This window comes from Marmota marmota, unplaced genomic scaffold (genome assembly GCF_001458135.2).
Source record: "Marmota marmota marmota unplaced genomic scaffold, marMar, whole genome shotgun sequence".
In the NCBI taxonomy this organism is placed as follows: Eukaryota; Metazoa; Chordata; class Mammalia; order Rodentia; family Sciuridae; genus Marmota; species Marmota marmota.
Window position 1 is genome coordinate 20,131,669 of NW_025999977.1, and position 23,729 is coordinate 20,155,397.

The 23,729-nt window shown below is 36.2% G+C and overlaps 2 protein-coding genes across 45 annotated transcripts in view; one reads left to right on the forward strand and one right to left on the reverse strand.

The window, feature by feature from the left end:
* Window positions 1-23,729, forward strand: part of Nrxn1 (neurexin 1) — a 1,091,229-nt gene that overhangs the window by 428,991 nt on the left and 638,509 nt on the right. The window lies entirely within an intron of this gene.
* LOC125617172 (centromere protein Q-like) lies at window positions 9,408-14,705 on the reverse strand. The gene has a single exon (XM_048804407.1). The coding sequence runs from the start codon at window positions 10,623-10,625 to the stop codon at window positions 9,876-9,878; it is 750 nt and encodes a 249-aa protein (XP_048660364.1). The 5' UTR covers window positions 10,626-14,705; the 3' UTR covers window positions 9,408-9,875.

The window sequence follows — 23,729 nt, forward strand, 5'->3', positions numbered from 1 at the left end:
AAAAAAAAAAAAAAAAAAGAAAAAGAAAAAGAAAAGAAAAACTGTTCCTGCTATTGTGTATTTCTTAGTCTCTTGTGTCTTGAAAATACCAAAATGTTTTAAAATACCTATTTCCCTCCTACAGGGTAGACACTATGCATCATAGTTTGTTAGTGATGAAAGGAAACTGGAGAAGTAGGAAAGGGTTGTGTATTCAATAGAACACCTTAGAGTTCTTCATTTGAAGTTTGTTTTTAGCCTTCCTGTACCTGCTGGAGATTTTGCTACCAGTTGTGTTTCAATAGAGACACTACCTGTGTGAGGTAATTTAAAATGCTGCCACTAAAAATTGCTCAGAATTAGCCTAAAGGAGGATTGTAGAGGAAGAAAAAAATGAGTGAAATGCGAGAGGGAATTAAATCCCTACTGAAAATTTCATCAACTTAATTAGGTCAGCTCAGCCTTTAATTACACTTAGAGTGTTTTATCACTCAAAATTTGTAAGATGCTAAGAGGTAGATGAGGTTCAAAAAAATATCCAGTCTGATGTAAGTCTTTTGCCTCACTGGGGTGGGGTGGGGGGGAGTTGATTCCTGAATGTAATCAGGATGGTCCCCTCTGCCACTGGCAGTGGACATACCCTAATTTCTCCAATGTACCCTCATTAATCCTGAAAAGGGGGGAAGTGTTTCCTTAGTGAAAATCCTTATCTATCCTCTTTTGGACAACAAAGAACTTAAGAAAATTGTGATGGATTCTCAATTTATCATCTTTTGTGGTGAACCCAGCTCATCAAATTTGTTTTTGGGTCTCTTTTTGTGCTCTCTTTGTTCAAAGAGAAGTAGAGTAATTTCCATTTGCATGGAAGAACAAAAATTCGTGAGAAAATATGTAATGCAGGTTATCTGCCCAGTTTTGAAGTGCAAGGCTGTGTGACTTATTGGAGAAATGGCCTTGCAGGAACTTGGAGGATGAGGAAGTCTTAGATGACGTCTGTGAGTTGCTTCACTTGTGAGAATAGATGACTTCTTGAGTTAGCAGAGAAACTTCCCATTTGGGTTCCAAAGTCAGGATTAAACAATGTATCCCCAGGTTTTCATTTCTCCTAGATTCCTTGTTGAAGTTGACTTTCTGCCTTTTCTCTGTTATTCTGTTGTCACAGTCTACGTGTTGGTTGGTAGAATTTTACGATTCCTTTATATTGACCGTCCCAGGTGTTTCATTTCCTCTTTAGGGAAGAGAGTTACTTTTTGCTCCCCTACTCTGCTTTTTCCTAAAGATTCTCCTTTTACTTGAGATACTATATAACTACAGGTAGTACTGCCTTGATTCTGAGTGGTCATATGTTCTCACTTGACTCACTTGAATGAATCCTTTGAAGGTGGGTTTTGGAAATGTAAAACAAGGTTAATATCCTATAAGAAAATTCAAAGGGATTCCCTTAACATAAGGACTTGTGCATTGACCTAACTGACAAAGCATGTTCAATCTTTGATCAGCTATTTGACATTGTGGCTACAAGCTACCTTTCATAGTACAAGTTTCCATTCTGGGTCAGATATTCACTATATGTCATTTCATTGTTTCAGCTGGAGAGAGCTAACTCAAAGAACAGCTATCTTCATCTTCTTAACAATAGCTACAGTATACATTTAGGCTAAGTTCTTGGGCTGCTCCATTGACCTGGAAGATGAATGACAATTCTCTTGCTACTCTGGGCTGCTTTTCTGGAACTAGGGTCTTGGTTTACTGACCCAGACAGTCTGCTTCAGCCCAGCTAGAAAGTAGGCAAGTAGGATTACAGTTTTCTCACAGACGTTCAGGTCTAGAAAGAAAAGAAATTTTCTCTGCCCGATTTAAAACATGGAAGATGGCAGTTTTGCTTTTAAAACATTAACATGGTGTTTAAGATGGTCTTTGTGATAATGTCAAATAATTAGACAACTCCTAATGTGGCATAAACTGGTTTATCACAGACCTGATTCCCTTTTTCCCTATCTTGAAAATAGTGTATTTCATCTCTTCTGCTGTAATAAAGTGTCAACACTAAAATGCAGGTGGAGACCAATTACATTTGCCTCCTTTAATTTCCAGGATAGTAAAGCCCAGAAATCCCACTTTCCCTTTAGCATATTTCCTAGGAATCCACATGAGGTAATAATAATAATTCCATTATACAAATGAGGACTCTGAGATCTCAGCAGAACCCACGACTGTGAGTGGTAGAGGTAGGCTCTGACCTTAATTTTCCATCCATGAGCTGACTACTACTAGTAGAGCACATTGCTTGAATCAGATCTTCCAAACCAATCCCAGTCAGATACACTTCAGGGTACCTCTGATTGCACTGGGCACTATACAAATGGACATTGAAATTCAGAGCTCTCCTTGGAAGGATAAGGGAGTTAGCACATTCCAGAGTAATAATAATACTATATTAAGCATTTTTAAATTTCTCATATAATAAGATAATATTCATAACATCCAGTAAGTTACTGGATAGGCCTATGCCTGCGGACATCAGGAACACAGTAGAACAATGTTTTATTTTTGAAAAATTAATGAAATTGTGTGAAATAATTTGATATTCAGCGTTTCAAACATATCAGACAGTTATGAGAGAACAAACTATCTTTGGTGGGTTTCTGGTATTTTATTTTTAGTATTGTGTTTTAGTCAGCTTGGCAATGCTGCAACTAAAATACCCAATAAGAGCAACTTAGAGGAGGAAGTTTATTTTGGCTCATGGTTTGAAAGGTTCTGTTCATCGCCAGCCAATTCCATTGCTCTGGGCCCAAGATGAGGCAGCACATCATGGCAGAAGGACATGGGAGAGCATATTATCCCAGCTCATGACAGCCAGTAATCAGAGAGAGCTCATCTCACCAGGGACGGAATATAAATCCCAGATGACCACTCCCAGTGACACATTTCCTCCAGCCATACTCTTCCTGCATACAGTTACCACCTGGTTAATCCAGTCAAGTGAATTAATCTACCAATTAGGTTGTAGCTCTTATGATCTAATCATTTCACTTCTGAACATTCCTGCACTGTCTCACATATGAGCTTCTGGGGGATACCTCAGATCCAAACCATAAGGTGTTGCTTCTATTATTAGATCACATAAAGGGATATACCATCTTTTCAGTGCTTCCTCTGTTCTGAGCATGACAGTGTTACACATTAATACCATCCCTATCTGACAAATGAAGACATGGAAACAGAAGTTAGGTAACTAGGGGAAAACAATTACTAAATAAGAAACCTAAGATTTAGACTCAAGTAACCCAACTACAGAGCTCTTGCCCTTAACTGTTACCCTACATTGCTTCCATGCCATAGGGTAATCTCACTTCTTTTTCCACGTTCTCAGTCTTTTTATAAAGTTAGATGGAATGAGCTCCATAGGAACCTTGCAGGGGGAAAACCAAACGAAACAAAACAAAATGCAGCCTAGATTCCTGGGATATTGGAGAAGGGTCTGAGACATAAGGGTAAGAAGCAGCAGCAGAAGGTATTTCTTAGGTGCCTCCTTATACATGAGCTTTCAGTGGAATTTTCTCCCCACAGTTCTCATTGGTACTTAACTGTTACCTCTGTGAGCCTAATCCCCACTTTGGCAGCCTGCATAACCTTCCTCCTCTAAGGGCATAAATAAAATAACAAGGCTTGCCATACTTTTCTATACTGTGTAGCCAACCATACAAACAGGTATGCACAGAAAACACATTGGGAAGAATTTTCTGGATTTCTGTAAAGTATTAGCTTCATATATTGCAAAGAATAAGTTCACTTCTGTGCATTGTAGCCTTGGGGGCAAAGGAAATAAGCAACTGGGGCAGAAACCAGGCGTCTTGCCATAGACACTCCTCTTCGAGATTGGGTTCAGGGAGTCCCATCTGTTCAGGTCCCCAAGGAACTGGAACTCAGCTCTTCAGTCCACAAAGCATCTGGTGAGTTCTTGCCTGGATTTTAGCTTTTTAAACATAGCAACCTCCCTTCCAGGGGACCCACAGATTTTTATTTCCCATCATTTTCAGCAGATGCCCCATAGCCTGGAACTGTATCAGCAGTTGGCATAATGAATTGTAATTGTAGTGCTTTCAAATATCAAGCTAGCATAACATGGTCTGGTAGGGGGTTTGATGACATTTTAATTCTGAGAACTTGATACATTTTATAGAATATGACATTTTTCAGCCCAGCAGAAAGCAATAATGAACAATGTCTAAAACTGAACATTTGCTCTTAATTTCAGCACTCATTGGAGTGTCTTGTTTGAATTGCCCCATTTGCTTATGCATTAACTCTTGCATGTATGCTTTCAATTAGTCAATATTAACCAATGCCTTGTATGTGCCAGATTCTGTGATAGAGTCTGGGGACATATCAATAAGATAATGCACTCAGGAATTTGGATGGAGAACCAGACAAAGAAACACAAAATTACAATACAATCTCTGTAAGTGAGGTATGAAAAATTAGCCTGGAAATACAGAAGTGTGATAAACTCTGCTAAGGAAGTTGATAATAATTGTAAAGAGAAGGTGACAAAGTAATCTGAGTTACCCTCTTTGCTCAGCTTTATAATGGACATGGTGCCATATGGAACTAAGGCACAATAAATTAGTTCCATCCCCAGAATTAAAAAATAATGGAAAAAATAAAATGATATCAAGAAAATAGAAAAGAGAGGTCCAAGGACATACAACTTTGTTACTTTATCAAGTCCAAGCCATATTAAGAAAAAAAAATCTGAAATTCATCCAAAATGAATATTTTGCATTTCTTCTTAATTTCTACTAGGAGATGATATACTTGGGCTGTTAGCTCTTTAGATCTAAGTGCTTATCTTTAGAAGAAAATTAAAAATTATTTTTGTGTATGGTATTTTTTTCAGGAAAATCATCACTAATGAGAAACATTTAAAACAAATTAATTTCTTTAAAATGAAAACAATTATTCAGAAGCATGTATTTTGAATAATAGGAAAATTAGATTTTTTTCTTTGTTGAACACAGGTGGCTCTGGTGCTCAGTTTAGTTGCATGTGTATTACATGACTGTGTACTCAATACCAGATTTTTTGTGAGGTACCAGGAATATCAGAGGACTAGTTGGAAGTATATGACCTAATCAAGGTCACTTTAAGTGAATTGTCCAAATATTTTTCTGAGCCTAAGTTTCTAAATTCAAATAAAATGGAAAAAAGAATAGATTGCTATAGAGAACTCATTGCATTAAATTAGTTAAAGTAGATGGTTTTAGAATCAGATAGACCTTTAGGATCAGACAAATGCTGGCTTTCTAGACTTGGTAGTTGCATGGCCTGAGATAAGATATTGAATGTTCTAGTACTTCATTTTTTTTCCTTTCTAAAGGAGTAAGTGATTCTGTGTAACTGAAGCAGTCAAAGTGTGCCTTGCATGTTATAATATCTCAATGGAGTATTAGCTATATGAAAATTATTAATATGGTGATTAGTAACTACAATTATTTTGTAGGTAGGAACTGCTCGTGGACATTTGATGTGCAGTCACACAGGAATCCACACAAAGAAGGGCTCCATTCGTGATTTGATATCTTCTAATTGCCATCTTGAAATTCTTAACAATTCCTTTGAAGGTCTGGGGTCTCTGTTCTACCACTGAACTACACATCCCCAGAACCGAATAACTTGTGAATGAGGTCCTCATTTTCATTTGGCACTGAACCTCTATATGAGGGTTGTCATGATCACAGATAAATTTATGATATTTTTACACATTATCTCATTTTAAAAGTTTTCCATTTAAGCTTTGTTAGGAAATGAAATTAAATTGGAAATTACAAATTATTTCTTACATTGTCAAGATCACCTAACTAATGTGTAAAAGGAATTAGAAGAAAATCTGTACTTACTGACTCTATACCCAGTGTGCTTTCTTCTTTAGTTATACAAAAATTATAATATCTATTTTCTGATATATTAGAAATTAGTTAAGATAATGAAGAATTGAGAAATATAGAAGTTTAAGAAAAAACATGGATATCTTGTTAAGGAACTGAATTGGGAATAATCATTTAATTTTTATATTTCTAAAACAAATAATCCTTTTAGTTTCTAAGGATGTTATCAGTGTCATCACTAGATTTCAATTCACATTATTTTTCAGAAACAGTGGTTGTCTTTCTTTCCTGTATTTACCACCGTAGTTCAGGATCTTATATGTTCAGACTTAAATGTTTGTTTGAAAGAGTAAAATGACCTCAGCTAAAAGGTTACATCATCAAGGATTAAAATTAATTCCTCATCAGTATGCCTTTAAGTATTATTTAATAATTATGTAGTTTATTATTCATTCCTAACACATTTATATAAAATTATATAGAATATATATAAGAACAATTTCAAAACTAGGCTGTGCAACTGAACCCTGAGTATTTAGGTAGTTTAAAAGAAAGGAAGCCCATCAGCAACTTCTAGCCTACTTGGAGATCTGCTCTGTAAACAGCATCATCAGTATCACCTCCTGGGTTAAAGATCTATTGAATCAGGATCTACATTTTAATAAGATCCCCAAATGACTCTATACACATTAAAGTTTGAGAATCACCAAGTTAGAGTACCCAACCATTATGTTATATTGCTATTGTTCTCAATACAGTGTACAGTTATTGTATGTATCATTGAATATTGCCAACTAACCTAGACGAGGATATTCCTAAATTGCAATGCAGATTTGAATTTTAGTCACCTATTTGTTGCCATGACCAAAAAATACCTGACAATAAGAATTAGAGGAGGAAATTAATTTGGGACTCCTAGTTTCAGAGGTCTCAGTGCATAGATGGCTGACTTAGTGGTTTGAGGCCTGCAGTGAGACAGTACATCATGGCAGAAAAGTGTGGTGGACACAAGCAGCTGGGGATATGAAACAAGAAAGCAGAGAGAGACAGTTCCCAAAATGTAAACCCCAAGGACACACCCACATTGACCCTCTCCAGCCACACTCTACCTGCCTACAGTCACCACTCAGTTAATCCCTATCAGAGGATTGATGCACTGATTAGGTTTAAGATAATTGCAATCTAATCATTTTACCTCTAAACTTTCTTGCCTTGTCTCACATATGAGCTTTTGGGAAATACCTCATATGTAAAGCGTAACTAGTTAAAATGAAAAACTTAGCTTAGTAGTGACTCTGAGGGTTACAGCTGGAATCTCAGTGTCTCAAAGTTCCAAAAATCTCACAGAAATACTCAGTTCACTCCAAGCCACTTCCATCTTTTTTCCAGAGATGAAAGTCTGGGTGTTCTCATCTGATTGGACTGAAAGCCAGTAAGCCATGAGGACACACATAGGGATAATGTGTGATGATTCTCTCTGACTATTCAAATTAGGGGCAACTACAGTTTAAAGATGAAATGTATTTGCTATCCAAGTAGTTAGCTTTTTGATTTTGAAATCATTGGAACTAAGCCCATGACCATTAAAGTAAAATGCCTGTGTGTTTTAATAACAATGTAAACTAGATGTACTGCCATTTCATTTGATTTTTACTGTGCTGCTTTCATAGAAAAATTCTTTCCCCTGCCAAAATGCTGAAAGTCACCAAGTACAGGATTACTTGGGCTAATTATTATTTCTGCATGGTAATGTTCTTATGCTGTATTTTCTATATACATTTTTTAAGGCCATGTTTTTACTTAGTTTACCTAACCACAATTTGCTAACGTGAACAGATTACTATATATTTGTTTCCATTTTTTAAAAAAGTAAACTCTTCCTTGGGTGTATATTAATGAGGAATTTGAGGCATTAAGCATCCATTTAGGGAAATGCTGCTGCCACAACAAGACTTTTTTATAAAGAGCCCCCTAGAGGCAACTATGAAGTATGGTACCTCTCTAAACTATTTTCTTGATGACCAATTAAAGGATACCTTTAACTGATGTAAATGATGACACTATAAATCCCAGGAACAGTGTGATTGCACTTTATGTAATATTATATAACAAGGCAGCTCTGCCTGTAACAGAGTGGTGGATGACTGTGCTGTAGGAGAAGCAGGTATCAGAGACTTCCTCAAAATTTATTTAGGATACAAGAATTTTATGGCATATGTTTTCATATTGTCTTACCATAAACTCAATTTGTAACTAGAGGCTATCTGTTCTTGAAAACATATCCAAACTAAGTATGAGAATAACACTAAAAACACTAACCTCCATTCCCTCTTCACACCTAGGAAAATGTAACATTTTCTGACTTCACAATACATTACTTTCAGACTTAATATATTTATTTTTGTTTTGTGTTTGAAATACACATTATACAAACAGCAAATTGAATTTGAAGTGACATACAGGAAGTGATCATCAATCAATAGGGAAGATTTTTATATTCATATTAGTTTTTAAGTCATTCTTAAGATTCCTAAGATGCAAACCTTCATCTTTTTGTTTTTGTTTTTGTTTCCATTTCTAAAACTTTATTGATATGTATGATTTTTGTTTGAGAAGGAAGAACTGCCTAAAGAATTGATTAGTAGCTTTGGAAAAAAGGTAAATATGTCATCTAGCCGGATAAATAGTTTCAATATAGAAAAGAAAAATGTTATTTTTAACTATTTTTTTTATCTTTTGTGGTAAGAAAAGTTCACATGAGAGTTACCCCTTAGCATATTTTTTTAGACAAACAAACTGTAGTTAATTTATTTTACAAAAAGATAAAAGAACAATATACAGTAGTGGCTTAGGAAAGGTTTTTGGTATATTTATAGTAATCACTTATTGACACAAAGAGGCTTACAACCTAATGAGAACAAGTTTATAAGAAGGGGATTTGTAGGGATCCAGTTTGAAATGACTATAGCCACCTTGATAGCAAACATCATCTAGCCACCAGGCGACCCTGTATTCCAAACTCTGTACAATAAGCAAATCCATTAAGATAGTCAGCTGAGCATTTGGGTTGGACAGTGACACCTGAACTGTCCCTTACCCGACTTTTGACATGTTAACAGTATTTGAGAAAGCTCAGGTGCATTTTGGTTGGCTGTGGGATACGTTCTTTATGCTGTAGGGTGAAGGGATTCTTTTGTCTTGCTGCCACACAAGACATACTCCACAGTCTCTAATAAACTGCATTTTATGTAATCCTGAATTTGTCTTTGGTTTCAGTTTATTTTACCTTTGACAGCCAGTTCTTATACACTCAGCTTCCCCAAAACAGTCTTTTGGGTTGGTTTTTGTTTTAAGGAATAAATGTGCTTAGGTTCCTGTTTAATAATTTTTAAAAATCAAAATATGCTTTGATAAAGGCGGAAAATAAATATTCAACATCTACTCGTTAACCAACCAAAGAAAGAAAATTTGATGCTACTTTTAAAATTAAAGATACGTGGCAAATCGTAATCGGTCCACAAAAAGATGTAAGTCAGGTAAGACTGAAGACATTTGGGAATTTCTCAAGTTCCAGGTGACTAGAAAGAAAAATGCAAGCCATCAGCTAAAGAATGAATGACAGCAAATACTTATATAATTATTCATTAGGCACTATACATAAACACTTTACATATAAGAAGTCACTATGTGACAATTCTATGCCAACCAATAAATGAACTTCATACAGTCATTATAAATCATTAGATCATGGCTATTCTTATTTTATGGGTTTACACAAATAACTACAAGATACAACAATATAAATATTGATTTTCTAGATTTAGCAGCTGCTCTAGACAGAGTTTTCAGGACTATATTAGATGCAAATTTTAAGTACATATTAGGCTTTGGCCTCTATAATATCATCATAGGTTCACAGTTTTACAGATTCATAAACATTAAATTAATAAACTCTTTTAAGAGGCATCTAGTTTTCTTTAGGCTTCTTTGATGAACATTGACAAGTTATTCATCTGGAATGAATTTTGAAGAGCATCCAAGTCTTACAAGAGAATTTTGGTTTGGAATTAGCATCAAAATTTCTTTGTGAAGTATGGGTGCTTTAAGACTGTTCTGAGAAAGTTCTGGAAGAGGGAGTACCCCACTACAATCCATTTGAAGCATCTGTTTTACCATCTCTTCTTCTACTTCATGTGCCACAATTTGAATTTTGTTCTTTAGACTATGAATATTTTCAGTCATAGATTCTGTGGTCTGTACTATTTTGTCCATTTCTTCCTGCAATAATGCCAGACCTTCTTCATTAGCTCTATCTTGTGCCTTTTCCATTTTCAGTAGATTTAAAACATTAGTTAAATATTTCAGCTTTCTGGGAGGGACTTTCATGGTTTCACACAATTGTAGCAATCTTGTCTTCAGGTAGTTGAGATGATATTGAATTTGTTCTTTTTGTTTAATTTTGTTACTCATAATTGCTGTTATTACTGATTCTATCATAGTTTGCAAATGCTCTCTGGCACTCTTTGAAAGAAGTTGCCAGGTTCTTCTCTTGTTGGATGCTGTCTTTATCTGCTTTAGGTTAGTATGTTTTGTTTGTACTTCAGAAGATAAATGCTTTGAATGATTTTTATTTCTTTTTCCTTTGTTTCTAACCTGTTTCTCTGACAACTCCAGTTCCTCATTGTTGATTTTTCTTTCTGAATTGCTTTTCAGCTGTTGAGACTTTCTCTGAGAAGCATTTGCTTTACCAGGCATCTCGATCTCTGATTCTTCTTCAGTCTCTCAGGAACTTGTCCCCTTAGCATATTTTTAAGTGTCCAACACAGAATTGTAATCTGTTGGAACAATGTGGTAGAGCATATCTCAAGAATTTTTTCATCTTACTTAACTGAAATTTTATAACTGTCGGTTAACAACTATTTTGTTCTTTGCTTGTATGAGTTAAATTTATTCTAGAGACCTCATATTAGTGGCATCATGCAGAGTTTGTCCTTCTGCAACTGACTTTTTGTTTAGCATAATGACCTTGATCCTTGTCACATACTGTAGGAATTAATTTGTTTTTAAAAACTGAGTAATATTTCCTTGTGTGTGTTGTTAACCATTCATCTATTGATGGGCATTTGGTTGTTTCTATAACTTGGCTATTATGAATGACATTGGTATGGATGTGCGAGTACAAATATTTCTTCAAGATCCTGATTTATGTCCTGTTAGATAAATACCCAGAAATGGGATGGTTAGATCATGTTGTAATATTATTTTAATATTTTTTTAGAAACCTCCATAATGTCCATAGTAGCTGCACCATTTTAAATCCTTACCAACAATGTAAATGGGTACCTATTTCTCCACATACTTACCAGCACTTGTCTTTTATTTTCTTAATACTAGCCACCCTAACAGGTATGAGGTCATATCTCATCACAGTTTTGATTTGTATTTCCTTATGATTAGTGACAGTGAACATCTTTTTATATACCATAGCTACTGTATGCTTCTTTGAACAAATATTTATTCATGTTATCAGCTTGCTTTTTATTTCGATAATCTCTTTTTGATTGTTTGATTTTTTTTTTAAATGTTTGTGTTTTTGCTACCAAGTTCCTATTGAAGGATAGGGACAACCCTTTTAAATGTTTCTTTTATTCAACAAGCCCTCACTGAGTACCAGCTGTCTCCTGCACTGAAGAAACACATTTATAGGATAATCAGAATTGTGTTGTCCAGATTCCAAAGAACCATAACCACAAAAATTTAATTCTAATACTTTTAATTCAACAACAAATAAATGCATTAAATGACCACCATAAATGGGCCCTTGTCTGAATGATAAACCAGGAGAGGAAAATAATTAAGACATGGACCAGGATTTAGGAACATAGAAGCAATTGGAACTCTTACTCTGCTTTTCCACCTCACCTTAGATTTATCTTTACCAAAGCGCTTATTGCCACTATGATATAATTAATTATGCCAGTATTCGACCAATTCGAGTTTCCCAAGAAGATTAAGCCCTCATGTATTAAGACATCCAGTGTGTCATTCCTGGGTGAATTGAAAAAACAGTTTCTGAAATAATTTTCTGTTTTCTGTGGTTCAGATGAGGACACTGGTTGAGGAAAGTGGAGTAATGACTTTCTTGAGCGTAAGATGGTAGCGTGTATTTCTTTAGCACTATAACTTGGGGCATGTAAGTTTTATAACTTTTGGGTAGATTCATTATAATTACGTTCAAATGAGGTAAGTTACACAATAAAGATTTATGCTATAATCTGTAGCAATGCTAGAATACAGAGGGGTACATAGCAGAGGAAACAGATCCAGTGCTTTGAATTTTAAAAAATACCTGCATTTTGATCATATGCCCTAAGACTGGACTTTGGGACCAGTTATAAGTTTAAAGCCATGGAGCTTTGATGGAGATATGAAATACTTAATAGAATGCTATGTGACAGACGTCACCATGGGTGGCTGACTCTCCAGGCTTTCAGGGCCTGGGCAGAGAAGGATTTGTACTACCTCTTGATAATCTGATTCTAAGTGCTTTGCTCAACTTTCCTTGACGAGGTGAAAATCAAAGAAAGAAAAAAGGCAGGCAGATAGAAATCTCTTTCAACACACTATTTTTTCTTAGATTTTACATGTACTGTGTTTCGTTTGTTGATCAGGAAGCTGATGATGGAAAATTCTTTTGAGAATAATTAAGGTTACTTCATGTGTGGTAAGGGAGAATGTCTTTGGCCAGATAACATTTGAGAAGGGAATTTAAGAGAGCTTTATTTAAAAAGTATTTCTCAGTGTTTGCAACCACTTCCACAAGATGGATTTTAACTCAGAATTTGAACCTTATTGTAGAAAGAGGCCTTAAGGCATACAAAGCTTAATCCTTTCATCTGACAGTAAAACCCAGAGCTCATGGAGGTTGGGTAAAATCACTGGGTTATATTTTATGTGTACTGCTCAGTTTTTAGAATGATGTGTTCCACATGATTAAAAACCATATTCCAGGAAGTTAATTTTCTGGTTTCCATCGTGAATCCCTATTCCTTTTAACTAAAGAGTAATAACATTCGTTTTGTTAGCATTGCTGTAGTGAAAATATGTGGATTTGGCTTGTGTTGGTATGTTTCATTCTTCCTTCTCCAAAACTCACCACTCAACTGATTCTACTGTTTGACAAATCTCTGGGTTGTTTTTCCCTCTTGGTCTGTTTTAGTATATTTTAGTATATTTACCTGGAGACTTAGGGTCTTTTGAGACATTATTCCTATTAAATGCTGATTTTATCACAGACCTTTCTTGCAGAAAGGTCTAATGCACCAAATATCAACAAATATTGTTAGAGTAAAATCCTCTAGTCACTTGCATCTGCATCACCTTAAATTTTTGTTAATAATGTTGCACATGGTGGTAGTCCCAGGATCTTGGGAGACTGAGGCTGGAGGATCACTAGTTCAGAGTCATCCTCAGCAACTTAGTGAGGTGTTAAGCAAGTTGGTGAGACCCTGTGGCAAAATAAAAAATAAAAGGGATAGAGATGTGGCTCAGTAGTTAAGCATTCCTGGGATTAATCACTGGTACCAAAAAAAAAATTGTAGGTCCACTATTAAATCAGGAAGCTAGATAGAAGTTAGATGTAGTGGAGCACACCTGTAATCCCAGCTACTTGGGAGACTGAGGGAGGGGGATTACAAATTCAAGGCCAGCCTGGGCAATTGAGCAAAAAGTCTCAAAATAAAATAGAAAGGGCTGGGGGATGTACTTCTGTGTTAGAGCATCCCTGAATTTAATTCCCACTACTGCATGAAAACAAGAAAATAAACTCCATGGATAAGATTCAAAAAGTGCTTGCTTTACTTCAGTGTTGAAAGAAAGGGAAAGGTAGAAGCAGAGAAGAAGAGAACTATATGTAGAGACAGAGAGAGAGAGGGAGAAAGAGAAGGGAACAGAGAGAGAGAAAAGAAAGAAAGAAGGATGTAAACAAGGGAAGGAGGGAGGGAGGGACTCAGGGAGAAAGGATAAAAGCTTCCTTTTAATAATCCTCTTCCTTGGTAGGAAAAGGAATGCATAAATTTCAAAAATAAGAACCCCTGCAAGAAAGAAAATTCTGCACAGTGAAGAGATCTTTGAAACTGAAAATTGAAACTGAAATTCAGTGAATCTCTGTGGGACTTGAAAGCAAAAAGGAAAGAAAAAAAGAAAAGAAAGGAATAAAGAATACCAAGGAGACATGGTTTAATATAACTTTTAGTGGTGTTTTCAAAGGAGATCATGCCTCACTCTCCCTTTCCCATTTATAAATCAGGGATGTCATATTTTTGTTTTGGTCCTGAGATCCCTTACCAAAATATAGGACATGAGTGGGTGTGCATATTTTCCGTGCCAAATAGTTGATGAATTTCCCAGATCTTGTTGGTAATCCTATGGATTTCATTAATATCACCCAGGTTGGTGTCCCAAGCCTTTCCTGTGTGGCCATACAATTTTAAAAGACAAAAAAGATGGGATCAATTAATGTTACTCAAGATGAAGAGAGAAGTGGAGGGGCATATTTTTAGATCTGGACCTTATAATTTTCGGTTTAGTCTCTGTAACTTCCCCCATCAGCTTCCATTTTCTTTTCTTCCTTTCCTTGTTCCACGTAACCAGCAAGCAACATAAATAACAAATTATAGCCGTTCTGTTTAACTGCACCCAGTTGATGTCTGACTAGCCGATGAGGGAGAAAAAAAAAAAAGCCTCAGAATAAAGACAGAGCAGACCTATCTCATGCAACTACATTATCATGGTATTTAAATACATCCAGATCTATGATGTTTATGGCAGACCTAGCAAACACTGCTAAACAGAAGTGGTTTTTAAATCCTCCAGGTCAACTCCACACCAGCTTATGATGGTCCACTTAAAACAGGACTTAATGCACTATAAACTGTGAAAACTGAAAGCACGTATGACAGACCATGTATAAGCGTGCTTAGGAAATAAAACCTTTGATTACACGAGTGAGGAGACTAAGGCACAGCAGGACTAAATGACTCCCTTTAGATAAATTTCCTTTTTCACAAATGTCTCTATCACTCAGCTATCCTCAGTGTAAGCAAAAATAACCAAAGTGGTTTCAGCACCATTATGAAAGCACAAATAACTGGGACAGAATCAGACCCCCAAACAGACCAGCAAGCTTTCCTTTATCCCACAGCAGAGTCAGTCAATCAGGCCCTGGAGGGGCTCACTTTCTGGGTAGAATATGGCTGCTGGTTAGAGAGGGCTCTGAGTTTTATAGGTTACAATGAGGGTAAATGAATCACTGGAGACTGAAGCAGAATGTGTCCATTTGGGCAGTCAGGAAAATAGTTGAAAAAAGTCCAAAACTTATTGTTACTGGGAAGGGATGAAAGCTTGGAACTCTGCCAGAGTTTGCTATTTATCTTCTTCCCCTGGGACCCGTTGTTACCCAGAGCTTCACTGTGTGCTTTTCTCCTTCCAAGAATCATGGGCAGTGGGAAAGAATGAAAGTCCATGGCTTACCGCTCAGTCCCTTTAGGACTTATTGTTATTGGGAAGGGTTAACATTTGCCTTCTCTTTTCTCCCTTATCCTGGACCACACTGCCTTCCTCTTTCCCCCTGGGCAGGGGCTGTCTTAGGATGTGTTATTTTCCATAATCCTTCACTTAGCACATTCAATAAGATTTTGAAGTTAACAAAATTGTAGCAATCATGGGTAGAAGCATCCACCATATCACCCAATACTTCCTTTCCCAAATTTTTCATCCACAGATAAACTTAGAAAGTAAGAACACATTTTCTCTTTGCCAGTTGTCAAGATATCAGAATCCTTTGTGTCATTTTCCTTGTTTTCTTATTCTTACCAGAACTTTGATGATCACACGATTCTACAGGCATCTCCCAAGATAGCCTCAACTTCCATGTCTGTCCTTGTTGCCTAGCTAAACAGGTTATCAAGGGATACTGGAGCAAGGTCATGCTTCAGTTATTTCTGTAGAAAATTCTATAGAAAGTGAGCTTTTCTGGATTCATGAAACATGTCTTCCCCATGTATTACTGTTCCTTAGCACAAAAAACAAATTTTAATATTTGACTTAGAAATTTTCCCTCTAAATTTTCAGTTTCTAACCATGACCAACCTCTGCAGGTAGTACTGTATCTATCATTCAAATTAAGTAATTCAACTCTAAGAAATCACATTATGTATGTACTAATCATTGCAGAAAAATACTTTGTTTCAGATTTTTTAATGAAATGTTTTCAACAACATTTTATATTTGAACAGATATTCTTTCCTTTGGTGCCAAGCTTATATCTTATAAAATACAATTTTTGTTCTTCATTTTACCTAAAACTCTGCCTAGGTAATTTATGGTATTAATTTCTCATATAAGCAGATGATTTGCTTTCTTCCATTTGGTTTTGTATCCCCCATTTTTTGATGTGCCATTCTTCTTTCCTTCAGTAAGTAAGGTTTATACTTATTGAGATGGCTAAATCCACCCCTGTTTTAGCCAGCTTTTTCACTGCTATGACTAAAATATCCAACAAGAACAATTTTAGGGGAGGAAAAGTTTATTTGGGGCTCAGCTTTCAGAGGTCTCCGTCCATAGACAGCTGGCTCCATTCCTTGGGGCTTGTGGTGAGGCAGAAATCATGGTGGAAGAGTATGGCAGAGGAAAGCAGCTCACATTATGATCAGAAAGCAGATAGACTCCATAAACCAGATACAAAACATATACCCCAAACGCAGTTTCCCATGCACCCACCTCTTCCAGCCACATCCTACCATCTTTAGTTACCACTTAGTTTATCCCATGAGGGAATTGATTCACTGATTTTGTTAAGAATCTCTTAACCCAATTATTTTTCCTCTAAACCTTCTTGTATTACCTCATATGTGAGCTTTTGGGGGATACCTAATATCTAAACCATACCAACCCACTTACTGATAGCAATTATTGACCCTTTGCATCATGTTTAAAAATTCATTAAGTTTCAATCTATGACCAGAATTTTAATGTATTTTCTAGTTTCTTATAGAAAACACCCAAACCTTTCTGATGATTTCCTTTTCATCAATTGCAACTGCATCAACCTCAATTAGCAGGGAGAATCTCTGAATCATGTATTTCCTATACTAATGAAGAAATTATTACTTGGTTTCTGAAATGTTGACTCATAGCAGTTTTCAGTGAAGCATATTTCCTTTGAATTACACGTTTCTCATTTCTCTTTATCTTAAAATTCCTCTTTCATGCAGCATCCATCATGTTGTTGAAAAAGCATCCACATGATAAGATTACATCATAATATTCAAGTTAAGATTACTTATTAAATAAATTGCCCTTGGTATTGCTGGAGATAAAGATTTTCTCCTGAAATGGCTTAGCATTGATCTGGGAGGTCATATTTGAACAGGTAAATATATTTTCTTATTTCAGTAAGTAGTGACCACCAGCTGAAGGATCATTATATTTGGAACCATTTGGCTTATCAATTGTCATAAGCTCTGAATTTTTATAAGATCTTCTTAGTGAGCTTGCAATAAGTGTGGTAGATCTTTTACATGGGCTCTGGAGTAATACTTCTGTAACCTTAGGCAAATAACTCATTTTATTCATGCCTTGGATTCTTCTTCAGTAAAGAAGTGCCAATATATGCTCCTGGCATTTCTGTAGGGGGTTAAAAGAGGTGGCTAATGAATCTTTAGAGGAACTAGAAAATTAAAAATTTAGAGCTGATAAGTATGTATATGATATTGAGGCATTTTACACATACTGCATAATCTCTACAACAAAAATGCAGAAGAATTATTATTTATGATTATTTAAATTTTTTAATTAAATTATTATTTTTCTATTGAAAAAGCTCAAGAAAATTTAGTAACTTGTCTAAGGTTACATCATATTAAGAGATTGAATAAAGATCTAAAGATCTAATAAAGATCTAAGTTGGTAATTCTAAAGCCTTTTCCTCCTCTCTAGTATTTTGCAAAAAAAAAAAAAAAAAAAAAANTCTTTATGAAATACAAAAACTAACAAAACATGGTGGCACATATCTAAAATCCCAGTGGCTCAAGAGGTAGAGGTAGAAAAATAATAAATTCAAAGTTAGCATCAGCAACTTAGTGAGGCTCTAAGCAACTTTGAGGGGTTCTGTCTCTAAATAAATATGAAAAGGTATGGGGATGTGGATTAGTGGTGAAGTGCCTCTGACTCAATCCAAGGTTTAAAAAAAAAAAAAAAAAAAAGTGTTGGGTAAGCATGGGCAAAAGTGAGCTTCTTTTTAGACTTATTTGTTTGTTTATTCTACACATTCACACACAGAGGAGGTACTGAAGCTTTGGAAATGGACCTGCTTCTTGGGAAAGGCAATGTGGAGAGATAGGAGAGGACTTGTTCATTTCTTTAGTCTTATTCATTTATTTGTTCAACAAATATTTATTGAATACTGAGCAGCATTCTGAAGTGCTGAAGCTGCTGAGCAGGAAACAAGGAAACCAATATTTACAGTGTCTAAAAATCCTGCAGGTAGAGAGGCTCATATACTGCTATGAAATGCAGGACAGGAACTCAAGAGGGAGATTGGGAGCCATTCATATCCTGGGAAGTTTAATAAGGGACTTTAATGAGGAAAGGAGGGAGGAGAATGGAACCCTCAGGACATTGAGAAGCCCTTAGCTTAAGGAATAAAGTCAGAAAAAGAAGACAAGGAAAAGATGAGGTTGAGGTTGGGGGGAAGGGATATACCCCAAGGCAGGGTAGTGACTGAATGATCATTAGAAGGAGACAGATAGATAGATAGATCTTCAAGAAGATCCTTAAGTTGCTTCAATAGATAAGAGACCTCATCTCCCTAGTGATGCATCAGTCAGAAATTTGGGAGATGATGATATGACCATAGTGTGAGTCTCTTCCGAGGTAGCCAAGACAGAAACCCAAAGAATAACTAGGACAGAACCATGCTCCTCTTTATTGAAAGCCTCTCATATGACATTGCTCAGTAAGAATTGTGTCCTAGGAAACCTCCCACACACTCCATAAAATCCTGAGGAGCAATGCAATTCATCTTCCAGGCAAACTAGGGAAATCCCTACTGCAATGTCCTGTCAGGTGGGACCTCTGAAGGCTGCCAAGCCAGATGGGCAGATGGGTCCCTTTTCCAAGGGAGGAATGGCAAAGCCCACCATCTGTTCTGCTAGATACAAAGCTTGTTATTTTTTGCAATTTTGACCTGGCTGAGCCCTTTCTTCTAGTAATTGTAGTGAAATCATTGTGATCTACAGAGCATCACCATCAAGACACAATGGAATAGTGGAGAGAGAGAGAAAGATCTGCAATTAAACAAATTTACATTCTATTCCTGAACTCAGCAGTTTTGATAAATTGCATACCTTCTTTGAATGTGAATTTTCCATGTAATGGGAGTAGGATAACAAAGGGTTATTCTGACCATTTGAAATGGTGCATGTCAACAAAGCAGCACTTAAAGATGCTCATAAAAGTAGTAACAACTTTTAATAACATGATGTGTGTCATGAATGGCATCAATGATTGTTATAAAAGACAGGGGAGCTCCGAGAAAGGACAAGGATATGAGAAAAGGTGACAGAGGTAGCTTTGAAAGAGGAGTTGCCCTAAGAACTCAGATTGCAAGAGGTTAAAGGAAAAAGTGGCTGGCAAAAAGAGAGAAGCAGGAATTTCATTTTTTTGAAAGTTGGTAATGAGCAGAAGGAAAGAGATGGACTATTGTTGGAAGAAGGCCAATGCTGAGGGGAAGTTCCTAACTCCTGATCATAACTGTGAAATAAAAACAAATGGTAAAACCAATCTCATCTAGCTAGAAATAAAGATGCTTTTGAAAAGTTCATTTTTGCACAGGAAATCACCAGAAAAGTTTTTAGGGTGCTATTAGGAGAGAAGAATTAAAAATGATGAAATATAAGAGCTTCTATAGCATATTGTTTGTTCGAATTTTAAAGGCTTTATTGATTGATTGATTGATTGATTGATTGTACTGGTTTAGCGTTTTGATCCTCCCATCTCTATGCCACAGCAGGCTGGGGAAGAATTACTAAGGAACACAGAGCACAATAGCAGTAGAAATTAAAATCATGTTTAACTCTAAGCCCTCACTTGAAAAGACATCGGTGATACTGCACCCTTCAAAGTCCGCCCTCTGCATGGCAGAACTCCAAATGATATTTCTAAATGCTATGAATTCTCACAGACAGCCTCTTCGGTCTTCCTGGGAGCTAGTCTTCCATCTGTTTCCATTACTGTTGCATGGATATTCCAGGGAGAACTGGTTTACATTCGTGGTCTCAAATGCTGACCATGGCATCCTTACAATGAATGCTATTAAGTTCCACTGGTCCCATGTATGTTTCAGTGCTTCTGTTATTTGGAGCAGGGGTAGGAATGAAGAAATGGGGTGGGATGGGTCTTTTATCTTACTCTGGCCCATTCAGCTTAATCAAAAAAATTTAAAATATGCCCCAGCCCTACAAAAATAATAGTCCAGAGAATAATAACACTAAAGTAATTCTTCTGTCTCAGATAACAGTAATCATATTTGGGGATCAAATTCTTTTCTTCTTTCAAAATTCCAAAATATGTATTCTGTCAAATCAGTCAAAACCTGAGAAAGATTTTTTTTTAGTTGAGTTTCGTAGTTGAGTGTCTTTTACTCAGTATACTTACGATTCATGATTATTTCCAAAATCCTGATCATTATTTTGTTCCAAGTGGCCACCAGGTTCTCATTAAAACACACACCCAGTTCTGGTCTCTAATGCAACACTAAAACAGATAAGTGTTTTTGATTTTTTTAAGAGCAAAGAAATTTATAGATACATGGGTGTTTACATAAATATATTTTATCTCCTGGTCTATCTTGAGTTTAAACATGGAACACAAAACTAAGGAAACATAAGAATATATGTATCAATGCAAATGTAATTTACAGGTTTGGAAATGTTTTTTCTGTGCTACATTGATAATTTTAAGCAGGAATATGTCTTAATTCTTTTCAATATATGTAACATTTCATCCAATAACATGTTTTCAATAGTGTAAATATGTTAGATATAAAAACAACTATCATGCGCCATTTATAACACTTCTTTCATCTTTAAAACATGCCCCAAATATATTGATGTTACTAAATAAGTAATTTAGTTTACTTTATTCTTTGCAAGAAATAAAATAGCATTGTAGATTTAATACACAGAGTCTACTCTGTTACAACCAGTGACCTGAGCGATCAAATATACCCACAGAATATAATATTGTATTTGGGTCTTCCTCAATCCAAATCTTATTTAAAAGCTTTTAAAATTAATACTATCAAAGAGAAAGCTGAATGACTTACTCTATTTTTATACTATACAAGTCTTATCTTTTTGAACAGAGAAAAAAAAAGGAAAGAAATGTACATACTTGTAAATTCTGTGCCCTTTTAGTATATTACATTACTCTCTTGCAGGCACCAGATGGCATAGGCTCCTGGGTTCATTTTTAATCCAGTCAGTGCTTAAGTCCTGAGAGAGAGCTGGACTGACTGACATGAAGAAAACATGCACCAAATATATTTTTGCATACTCATGTAAAATGGTTCATATAGCTTTCATGCACCTAATCATGCCTAAGTTGATATAGTTTACAGCAAACAACACATTTCTTAAAAAAAAATCAAGATTTTATTCAGACAAACAGCACAAGCAGTCTGGTGAATTTCATTTTAAAATGATTCAGAGCAGTGTATGGAAGTGAAGGGGGAATAAAAAAGAGTGTTTATTTGGTCTATGCCAGGGGCTTTTTAGAACTAGTCATTATTGATCCATGTATTGATTTTGGTCCATTTGACTAGGATGCCTTCTTAAATCAAGCGCCCCAGGAAACACTTCTGCTCTCCTATCTTCATGACATGCTAGCATTATAATGCCAGTTTTGTTTTTTTGCACTTGACGAAAAATTTTATCTCAGGATTTTTTTGCTCTAAATTCCTTTCTTGCCCCACATGGGGATTTTCACTATGAGCATCCTTTTCCTAAACTAGTTTTTTTTTTCCTTTTTTAAAGCATCAACAAGTCAAGTTCATTACCAGGATTATACAGTTTTCATAAATGGATAGTTTCTATACTCTGAGCCTAAAAGCCCTGTCTGCCTAGTTAAGGAAAGAACCAGAGGAACCCTGCAAGTTGTCTCACACTTTGCTTTCTGTAACAAGAACAAGCTCTTTCTCCTCACCACTCTCTCAACTCATGTGCTTACCTAAGTGTGTGAAGAAAACTGTCCTTCTACCTTTCTCTTTCTTTTCTGGGGTTTACAGGCAGGAGGCAGGTATTAGTTAATGTTCTCATTTGTACATCTCAGGTGTCATTCGCCCTTGTGAACTGTGGAAGCTGAATGCCATGGTTTCAAATGTGGCTTTGATACTTATTGGTAGCATAATCTGAGCAGCTTTTCTACGTCCTTAAACTATTCTCTCCCCATCTCTAAATATTATGGTAAATAAGAGTAATCCTGGTATCCAGCACAGAGTTTATGGGAAGGATTAAATGAGACGTTGTATGCAAAAGAGTTCAGCATGAAGAGTGGCACAACCAAGTGATCACGGAGCCATATGGGTTATTCTTATCTCCTTTCATTGTGTGTTCTTGGAGCTTCACTGCCAGGGGCAGGGTTGGAAATGATTTGAAGCTTGCTTAACCAAGGTCAAAATTTGGATCCAGCACAATAACTGTTTGAGATCCACACAAAGGGTTTTAGAAACCTCAGACATGTAGTAATTTTGTGGGAATGGAGCTTAATAGCCAAGGGAAGGAAGCCAAGCTTAAATCTTCACAGAAGAGCGCCTGACTTGTGTTTAGCACACAGACTGGGGTGCGTTTCCCTGCTGGGCTTTGGCAGCATTCACTGAGAGATAGAAGGCTCTGTTCTCCCAAGTAGAGGACACCCTCCTCCCCAGCATAGCCCAGAGACCTCACTGTCCTCATCAGCCTAGGAAGAGCCACTGAATGCAAGAGAGCATCCACAATAGCAGGGAGGAAAACTGGAATAAAATGTGATGAGCCGTCAAGGAGGAGGCATCGTGAAAATTAAAATAGATAACATGGAACATCCCTGAACCCACATTTCTTATGTAGTTGTCCTTGTTTTGCTCTATATTTTTTCTGCAGATAATCATCTGTTTTTCCTAAAAGGTGTGCTTCAGAATATACATGTACTTACTACATATGTGGTATATGGTAGATAGAGGCTTGCTTGACAATCCTGTTTATGAAAAGAGAGAAGCTCTATACTTGTTATTGTAATAGCATCCCAAGGGGACTAAGATACTCACCATACTCTAAATAGTCAAGTTCCCTGTCATGAATACCACCGACTGGGTAGGCTTACATAACATTCATTTTTCACTGTGTTGGAGACTGACAAGTACAGATCAAGGCTCTGATAGATTTGGTGTCAGGTGAAGGTCCACTTCTGGTGCATAGATGACTATATTCTTTCTGTGCTCACATAAGGCAGAAGGGGTTAGGAGTGTTTTTTGTAAGCACAGTAATCCCATATATGGGGGCTATACCATATGGACTAATCACCTCCCCAAAGTCCCATAAGTTAAAGATTTAACAAATTAATTTGGAAAGAGTGGGAAGACACAAACATTCATTTCATAATAGTGACTCATGTTAACTGTCCACTGGAATGCCACATAATTTCCCATGCTCTCATTTGTTAGGTATGAAGGAAAAGCCATGTATACAGACTAACAGAGTACTCTGGATTGTATCATAGAGGCAATGGCATAAAAGAAAAATAGTTCATAAATAGTATCACAAGGAA

Excerpts from the sequence above, each read along its gene's own strand:
- LOC125617172 (XM_048804407.1), bottom strand. The coding sequence starts at position 10,625 with ATGCCTGGTAAAGCAAATGCTTCTCAGAGAAAGTCTCAACAGCTGAAA.